Consider the following 10,422-nt stretch of genomic DNA (forward strand, 5'->3'; position numbering starts at 1 on the left):
AGAAGCCAACTCTTCCTCATAGTATTTCGATACGGTTGGGTGCATAGTCTGTCTATGCTGTTAGTTTGGAAAAGATCTGAGACTTCTCACCATCTGGGTGACGAGCGTCAAAATTTTCTGCAGCATCAAAGAATTGTGTCGCGCTTTCTAGCCATTTCCAGCGCTTCTGCAGCCACATCAATCATCATTTATAAACTAAAACTATGGCAAAAGATGTCCCTGAACGTTTGGTAGCAGCGGTTGTCAATTATTATTTCATCCACGGCTTCCACGCCTCGTTCTAAGCTATGCATCAAGGGAGGCAGCAAAATCGTCCAAATTTGACTTCACCTCTAAAGCTCCACAGCAGCTTCAAATCTTCACTAGATCACCCTACATCACCATTATGCTGCAAAACATCCAAAAACAAACCGAAAAAAGCACAGAATCTTTCATTTTTGATTCGAGCTGGGTGGAGCTCCTGGTGAGCTGCTGGTATACTGCATCATGTGAAATTACAGAAACACCAACTACTACTACTACCAAACGTTTTGATCCATCATTTATCATCATTCTAAACAAAATGAAGTGACCAGTGTGGCATCAGAAGTACTGGAAAGCACTTTGGTACCATTGAGAGAATCCCTTGAAATAACGCACGAAAATTTTGACGTTCTTCACCCAGATGGTGAGAAGTCTCAGATCCTTTCCAGACTAACAGCATAGACAGACTATGCATCCAACCTTATCACATCACTATGAGGAAGAGTTGGCTTTTCTTGTCTTGGCTGGTAGGGCAGTTTGAATTCGAAAATTTGTGTTTCGTTTTCTGCTTTTTGGGAGAAAGCAACCCTGTGCAGGGAACCCAGTGAATCATTTGCTTATTACTGTGCGTACTTTTTAACTACATTAACTCTAGATAATATCTAGCTAAGCAGCAAGTTCTATCCTGTTCTTTGTGTGGAGCACGAAATTTAATAAATAATTTTTGCATCTCACGAAATACTAAAATCGATATTTCTGTGAAGACAACAATCGTGCCTTCGGTTTCATGGTGGATCTAGCAATGGGATACCACAATGAACATCCCACAATGGTAGGGGGTTCGATTTGTAAAAGTTGATTTTTCGGATTGCGGACCCTACCTTAGAGTAAAACCCTTAGTGGCCACCACCTTCTTATGAAGACCACATCTGTACAAAGACCACATTGTAATTAACTCTCAAAGATGGCTAAGGACCACTTTGTGGTCACCTTTGATAAAAACCACCTCTTTACATGGTAATATTTTGGTAGGCTTCAAACATGTATTTCTTGACTCATATCAATGTCATCTCTTTGCCCATACTTCACTCAAGTCATATACCATCATTGCTTAGTTTGTACCAGCATAGATAATACTATGGGACCAGAATGCATCATACAGAAATATTCCATGGAAGTAAAATGTAGCTAGTACACTACAACCTACTGTATCAACGAAGAGCCTAGTCTTTTTAGCTGTTTTGATAATGTGGTCTGACATAAGATGTTTGGAACCTAGCCATTATTGCATGTGAAGAGGTGGTCTTTGTAAAGAGGTGATCTTATAAAAGGTGCCTTAGCCATCTTTGAGATCCAATTATAATGTGGTCTTTGTATAGAGGTTGTCTTTATAAGAAGGTGGTCTTTAAGAGGTGGCCACTAAACAAGGGTTTTACTCTAGGGTACATTTATATGACAATTTTACCATTTCCATTTTCCGTTTCCAGTTTCCATTTCAACTGTTACCAATTGCCCCTACCACACCGTGTTGGGGATTCAAGAAACTATACTGCTGGAGAATAACCACGTATAGTAGCTACAGTAAGTAAAGTTAACTTATATGTAGCCAACTGCGTATCATGAACCACAGTAGTGGTTCACATAATAGAGATCGTCTATTTTTTTTCTTCCAAAATCCTAATAGAACACTCAACTGACACCACCTTAAATAAGCCTCAGAAGTTAATTTGGAAGAAGTTTAGGTCCTAGCAAAGATGAAGTAAAAAGTACTTGATAAAAGTACTTTTCGAAGAACTGAAATCTGTCAGTTTTGAGCCTTTTTATTATTAGCAAGAGTAAATAACTCTTCCATTATTTACTCTTGATACTAGTTTGAAGCCCAAAACATTAAAACAAAATAAGCGACACATTTTGCTTTACAACAAGGCTGATTGGGAGTCTATTAAATTTGTTTTGAAGATGTTTTATGAAGAGCTCTCTAGTATTGATCTGATACAAGTTGATACTAACTCCTTGTGGTTATTAAGATTCCATAACAAACTCACTGAGCTCATAGATCTCTATATCCCTAAGAAAATCTCACGGAAGCGTTGTACATCACCATGGATTACCCCTGAATAAAGAAGGCTAATGAGAAAGCGTAATAGATTGTTCAAAAAAATATAAAACCTTCCACTCTCCAATGTACCTAGATTATTATAAGTCACTTAAGCATCAAATACAAAGAGAAGTAAGGCGACTTCACACGAACTATATCAGTTCTATAATTACACCTTTGGGTACACACAACAAAAAGTTTTGGTCATATATTAAAAACCTTAGAAAGGACACATGCAACATACCATCACTGTTTGTCAATGGTAATGAAGTATTAGAGAACCAGGCAAAAACAGAGGTGCTTAACGATCATTTCCAACCGGTTTTTATTAAAGAAGATACCTCCCGGTTGCCTAGCAAAGGACCAAGTCCCTACCAACCATTGGATGATTTTGTAGTCACCACAGCTGGCATTGACAATTTACTAGTTGGCCTAGATGTTCACAAAGCCTCTGGTCCTGATCACATCAGTGCAAGGGTCCTCAAATAGGCACACAGCGAACTTGCCCCTATATTCCAAATCATTTTTCAGCACTCTCTGGATTCAGGCCTGGTCCCGCAAGATTGGAAAATTACTAATATTGTCCCAGTACACAAGAAGGGGGATAAGAGCTCTGCCCCCAATTACAGACCAGTGTCATTAACTTCAATCAGTAGCAAAATCATTGAACATACTTTAGCGTCACAAATAATGCACCATCTACAGTCTAACAATATTCTCTCTGACTCACAATATGTTTCAGAAGAAATAGATCTTGTGAATCACAATTAATTGCATTTGTACATGATCTGATGTTGAACCACAACAATGGTATTCAGTCCGACATTATTTATACAGACTTTGCCAAAGCCTTCGACAAGGTTCCTCATCAGCGTTTACTTTATAAGTTGAAATGGTATGGCATAGACAACAGTGGATTAAATCTTTTCTAACAAATTGTCATCAACAAGTAATCATAGATGGTTCAACTTCTTCTCTAATTCCAGTTACTTCCAGAGTTCCACAAGGCACAGTCCTAGGTCCCATACTGTTTTCAATATACATAAATGATCTACCAGAAGTCATCAAACACTCCACAATAAGATTATTTGCTGATGACTGCATATTATACAGATAAATTAAATGTACAGAAGATGCTACTTTACTCCAAAGCGATATTAACTCCTTTATGAAATGGGCTTTGATATGGCAAATGAAAGTCAATGTAGATAAATGTCACAGCATGAGTGTAACACTAAGTAAGCTTTACACTATTTCAAGAACCTAGTACATGGATAACTCTCCCTTGTCCCAAGTTGATATTTGCAAGTACTTAGGTGTCATCATCCAATCAGACCTAAAATGGAACATGCATGTCAACTACATAACAGCTAAAGCCAACAAAGCCTTGGGATTTCTCAAACGTAATATCTCATGTGCCTCAATCCATGCTAAGAAATTAGCATACACAGTATTTATTCGTTCCCAACTCGAATATGCTGCAACAATGTGGGAACCCTGACAGTCTACCTTAATATCCCAGTTAGAGCAGATACAACAAAGAGCAGCCCGGTTTGTGACAAATACATACACACGTGACCCTACTGTTAGCGTAACTAACCTTATGCATCAGCTGGACTGGCAATCACTTGAAAGCAGATGATTAAAATTAAGATTATCCATGATGTACAAAATTATTCACAATGAGATTGATATCCCATTTGATTTGTATACTAACTTTGCAACATATTCCAGTACAAGAAATTATCATCCTTTTAACCTCCTAGCTATCATTGCAAGCATCAAAGACCTCATATCAGTCCTCATTTTTTCCAGCAACAATTTCACTTTGGAATGATTTACCTAACTTAGCTAAAGACTCTAATTCACTTGAAGCATTTAAATCTATAATTAAATTATAATTTACTTATTGGAATTATTTTTTTTGTGATTCGTCTGTACATTTTTCTTCTTTTCTGAAGTTGTACAGTATAGGTAAATAATAATAAAAAATATTCATTATGTAAAATATGGTCGTATATGTCTACTTGAAAAAAATTCTTTGATCATAAAAACCACGCCCTACCTTTAATTAACCACCCCCTTTCGTGAGGAAGGCTTACCAACAACTCAACAAACACTCTCACTATTGAAATTTTACAGAAACGTATTGTGAATGGCGTATTTCACTATCCCATCTTTTTCAAAGGGGTTAGCAATGATCCGGCGAACGCGTTTGTATTGGAGTCAGTGGGTTCACGTGAGCTGATTCCAATCCCGGGTACTTGTCTGTATATCTATGATTTAGTCATAGATATAATGGGTGCGTAGTACCGTGTTTTCAGGTTTCTGGCTAAAATCAAAGCATTAACGTGATCAAACGCGTAATCCGTGCTTCGAACTAGCAAGGCTTACATAACTTGCAGCATACTAGCAATACTTGAACATATACAATGATCGGCAAAAGGTGCGAATATTCACTTTAAATGCCTTGCAAGTGTGAGATATTTGAATTACAGATCACGTGTTTGATCACGTTTATGCTTTGATTTTCGCAAGAACCCTGAAAAACACGGTATATAATAATCTATGATTTTAGTGTGCAGAACGTGCGCGGGCGCACGCTATTAATAGTATTCGAAAATACCCAAAAGTTTCCTGGTCCCAAGAGTCCAGTATCGTCACGTGATAGTTCTAGAAAGTTCTATAATTACATCAGTCACTACAGATTGATTGATCCTCCGGTGTTCTCGGATTGAGCATTCTTCGTGAAAATATCGAGCTCAAAAACTGCTGTATAATGGGCAATTTTTTCGACAATAATCAGCAGATCAGCCAGGCTGTTCTTAGATACAGGGAAAGTTTTCGCGATGACGATGGGGTTCTAGGGAATGGTTGGTCTGTCTGGATACCAGCCATAATGTCACAAGAGAATAGACGTTTTTCGGAACGGAGAAACAACATGCCAGGCTACATATTGCCACAAGCTACTCTACGCGCTCTCATAAATCGGACTGCAGGAAATAGAGGTGATGATGCCATTTGTGGGATTTATGAATTGGGGCTTACAAGTACCGCGCAAAGCAAAGACATTTGTGTAGTATACATTGGATATACAGAAAATATCGCAGATAGAATTTCCTGCTATTGCAGAACTAGTTCTCACAAGGCAACGGAAATTAATGCAGCTTTGAGGAGGAATTACAACGTATTTGTTCGTTTTAACATTTCTGATACAGGAGAAAATGCAAAACGGGCAGAAACCAACATCTTGATGAAAGTCACTTATGCCTGGAATTCCCAGTACCCTAATCCAGCACCTCGAAACCTTCCTCTGGAATAATTGAATTACAGCACTAGTGGACGTAACTTTTATTAATGTGAAAGTTTTTATAGCTATGCATTGTGTTTGTATGGATCTTATAGTTGTACGGAAAATTTGGTACAGATTTGGTTTGTATGGTTTAATAGAAATCGGTCCATTTCTGGTAAAATGTGTGCTGTGCTGAAATACAGATTAGGCCACTTTTAGTTGAATAGTTGTTTCACGGACGAAAGCTTAGGGTTAGTAAGTCGGCACTTTAAATTTAAATCAAAACAAAAGGAGTGCAGAAATAACAAAATTCAAGTAAGGGGCATGGTCTCAATGAAATGGTATAAGTTGTTTGCAGTTATGAGAGTTTTGAGGAAATAATATTTGTAGGTGAACAGTTAACGGTTAAATGTGCTCAAAAGAATACAAGGCTTGTGCTAAGAGTTTATAATGATTTTAGCTTTATGAAATTTATTTTAATTTTTCCGAAAGGTAAATTGATCCAACTAGCTACATGGCGTCAGTGTTTGTAAAAAGAGTCATATTTGCTTACTAGATTGAGTAACATTACTATCAAAGCCGCACTATGTGAATCACACAATACATATATGTTTACATGATAAAATAACACCCAGTAGCTAGTACATTAATTTCTCCATAAAAAAGTTGTGAGACTTTGCATTTCTTATCACTGTGTTGCAATTAAATCAAGTAGCTGGATTGGTAGTTTACTTTGATAGCAAATTGATGAGCTATGAATAAAATAAACAGCATAAAATTATTAAATTCATATGTAATTTACAGAACTGAACAGGCTAGTGTAAACATAAAAGTGTGGTATGTGTGCAAATAATATTAACAGTTTATTTATTTATTTATTTTATTTATTTATTATTACTGCATTGGCAGGTAGCTCTGCTGATGGGCCCAGGAAAAAAAGAATTTACAAGATTTACAATATTAGCTAGCTACAATGATAGTAAGTAGGTTATCAGTAAATAAATTCAAATCATCATGATCAATTATTGTAGTGGGTAGGTTATTCCATTCATTAATTGTTTTTGAGAAGAAGCTCTGTTGATAGGGGGTGGGGTAAAAGCGGGACGGGGACGAAAGGGGGTAAAAGCGGGACGGGGACGGGGACCAAAGTGACTTTAGAGTTAGATCACTGTACGGGGTTACCTAAATCTAGTTCTGCCTCCATAGCTATAAATAGCTAGTTCATTATGGATGCTGTATTCCCTCTCTTATATACTGAGAGTATAGTTGTGCTAGCACTATGCCTGATTGCACTTCAGTCACTGAACTAGCTATTCCCCTCCCACAATTATAGTGATTTCTACTGTATAATATTTGCATACAATCAATAATAAATAGGATGGCCAGAGCCTCAATATCTGCTTCTCAGCAAATATTCTTCTGTTGCTATTTTAATGAGTGGACAGCTAACCTGTTTCAAGTTGAAGCTAATAAACCTGTTTTGTAAGTTTAGTTTTTGTAAATACTCTTTGCCGTGCCTGTGTACTGTCCTCATTTTCGGTCAGTTGTGCGGTCGCATGTTGTCCGAGGATTGACTTGCATTTACTTTGTAGTTGTTTCATCATAATAAAAATATTCTATAATACTATTCATTGAAGTCTTGATACGATAGAACTTTTTTTATAGTCAAACAAATTACCAGACCACATTGTAGATTCCCCATCTCTTGATCAGTTTTACTTGTACTTATTAAATACTGTATTATGATTTTATGTAGCTAATGTATTTTTAATCTATATATATGTATTGTATCCTTCAAAGTGAAGTTGTATTGCAGTAATAGTAAATAATAATGACCCTCATATAGCTAGAGGGGAGCCTATGTGATTTTGATCCTGATTATAACCTTTTCTCCATACATTAATGATACTGCCTAGAAATTAATACCAGTTTTCCACCATGTATACAGGTTATACATACCGCAAAATACAGCTATACATGGATAAAACAACAATAATAAACAGATTACTTGCTAAACAGAAAATAATATGCATATGATCCTGTGCAGTTTTCTAAGTTTAAAACCATTTCATGGTTATATTTAATGAAACGCTGTTGGTTGGTTGATTTCATGCCATCATAAAAGTATGGTCGTCCATGCCACAACACAATTGAAACAAAGTGGCCTCCAGTGTTGATCGTGCAACCACCAAGTTGGTAACAATAATTGTAAACAGTGATGGACAGTGGCATCCAGTTGATCTGATGAAGGCTGAGAGATTCAATGCTAATAGGAAGCAGCCATGGATGCTTGTTCATGAAACCAGATGAAAGGACTCTTGGTTTTCCATTGCAGGAATAGAATTTCTCTCTACTGTTTTGTGTTTTGATAGTTTCTGTGGTATTAATCCTGTCACTGAGAATATAAGGAGCTTTCCGAGGTGGTTTCTTAGGGAACTCGGATCCACAGTATCCCATGTCATCTCCTGGAACTGGAAAGATTCTCTGAACATTGGATGGACACAGAGTCGGAGGCAATGAGAATGTTGTTTGGTAGCCTGTTTTCACTGGGTTGTTGGCTGGACAGTATTGAGATTTGCATTGCTGCGACACCTGCAGTATGTGGTACCATGTGAACACAGACTGTTGGGTACACTTGAAAATTTCGAAGAAAATTTTGGGGCTCTCCCTTACGATCTTTCAGTTGCAGCTGGAAACATAGTTGGTATGTGTTGTAAATACCATCATGTGAAATCCGGAACTGGCGATTCTCATCTTTCTGGAAGTTTTTGATTTGATTCTGGTCTCTAGGTGTGTTGATGACATGTCTAGGCCCACCTTCATCTTCATTGACTAACTGTTGATAAACTTTCTGTGCTGACATCATTGGTCCTTTATTAGTAACCTGCAAAATTTTGAACATAATAGGCAGGTCCCTAACTATTTCATGCTTAACTATTACACTATACCTTTTCCTTAATGTGAGGTGCTGACCATACAAATGGTTTGGTACTTTTCTTGCTGTTCCGGTGTGCACATGGTACAAATGCATTGTGATCTCCCAGATAGTGAATTAAATAGCTTGAGCCAATACCCCAATATTCCAACCGCTTGAAGGAGTTATCACCAGTTTGCTTTTCTATCCCTGCTACATCAATAGCTCCAGTCTTCTTCTTCACAGAATAATTCCCACGGTCAAAAGTCCTAGTGCCTTTATGGACCCATCTATATTGGTCACATCTGTGTAGATAAAGAGGTAATTTTAGCACAGTATAATATACACAAACAACATAGGTATAGGCAAGAGTTAATAATAACTCTTGATATAATTCTATATGTTCATGATTGCATAGCTCACTATACCTTAGCTTCTTTTTGTTGCTCTCCCATTGAGATTCATCTGGGCCTAAATCAGACAATATCAGTGTTCCTCCTCGGGGTTGCACGGGTGGCTTGACAGAGGTGTTCAAAAAATCTTTGTAGTTGGTTCCAGCTCCTTCTAAATAGGATACAATCTCCTCCATTTCGAGGGCACCATTGGCATCATTTGAAATCACTGTGCAGTCATCTGTGTCGTGATTCGAGCCATCTTCTGAGTCATCCATAAAGAGATTAGTCTCAGCAGATACTAAGTAGCTCAAACTGATTTAAGTCACCGTTACAATAAGTCTGTCTTGTAAGTTTGAGTATAATGTAGCTAAATCTCTCAAGCTTTATTATAAATAGCACCTCTGAAGTAAAGAATGCTGCTCTCAGCTATGGCTTATTGCAGAAATCTCTCAGTGACACGTGAGCACAGCTACGTCAACATGGCTTCGTCCCCGTCCCCGTCCCGCTTTTACCCCCTTTCGTCCCCGTCCCGCTTTTACCCCACCCCGTTGATAGGTTACAGTAGATGAATTTGGAATAATGAAGTGTTGAGGGTGATACTGTCTGGTGTGTCTTGTTGGGTGGAGATAGCTAGTGATGTGGGATTTCGAGACCATAGCCATTGTGTAAAAATTTAAATAGTGTTTGTAATCTTGTTATCATACACTTTTTTTTAAGAGTGTCCCATCCTAAATGTTCCAACATAGTTAGTGTTAGTTAGATCTTTAAATGATTATTTGTAATGTTGTAGCTACAAGTAATAGTTGTAACACACCCATGAGGTTTGTATCTGATTAGTAAACACAAGTCCCAGACCCTAGGGTGAAGTTATTTACAAATCAGATACAAACCGAATGGGTGTGTCAAATCGATTTGTGGTATGCAAGGGCGTGTGCAGATCAAAGGCGCCCATTCAGTTTGTAACAGGGAAAGAACAAGAACGCAATTAGCTACTATTGGTTAGTGCTGATTGCTGTGTACAAGAAACGATTTTACTGTATTGGCGGTTTAATAGTTTATTCATTGGTAGTGCGTTTGTTATGCACTAGCGCGAGGTGCCGTCATCGATGCCAACCTCTCCAGTCATTATACCGCTTAGTTATAGCATCATTTATACGGGGTAGATAAGTGTCTGATATTCATTGTCGAGTGGTGCATCGCTATAATGGCCTTGGTTAGCTTAATTTATTGGGGAACGAGCTGTGGTATAGATACCAACTCAGCCATCAGGGGGTATTGGTAAAACCAGGAGGGGAGTAGGATCGGGAGTGGAAGATTTGCTTGGTAAAACCGGGAGCCGGAAGATCACGTGCACAGCACTACAAGCAGGTGTTACTTCTAGCTGATCTTTCTACAGGGTGATTTGTTTGTCTCTACAGGGCAATTTGTTTGCAGCTGAACTCTCTACATGGTAGTTTCTTTGTAGCTGAACTCTCTACAA

At 37.9% G+C, this 10,422-nt stretch overlaps 1 protein-coding gene across 1 annotated transcript; it reads right to left on the minus strand.

Annotated features, from left to right (window-relative positions):
• Window positions 1-7,532: 7,532 nt before the first annotated feature.
• On the minus strand, window positions 7,533-9,452 carry LOC136264265 (uncharacterized). The gene is made up of 3 exons (XM_066058975.1): window positions 8,976-9,452; window positions 8,582-8,852; window positions 7,533-8,517 (listed from the first exon to the last, which is right to left on the minus strand). The coding sequence occupies exons 1-3, from the start codon at window positions 9,215-9,217 to the stop codon at window positions 8,092-8,094; spliced, it is 939 nt and encodes a 312-aa protein (XP_065915047.1). The 5' UTR covers window positions 9,218-9,452; the 3' UTR covers window positions 7,533-8,091.
• Window positions 9,453-10,422: the final 970 nt, after the last annotated feature.

This window comes from Dysidea avara, chromosome 1 (genome assembly GCF_963678975.1).
Source record: "Dysidea avara chromosome 1, odDysAvar1.4, whole genome shotgun sequence".
NCBI classification, from domain to species: Eukaryota; Metazoa; Porifera; class Demospongiae; order Dictyoceratida; family Dysideidae; genus Dysidea; species Dysidea avara.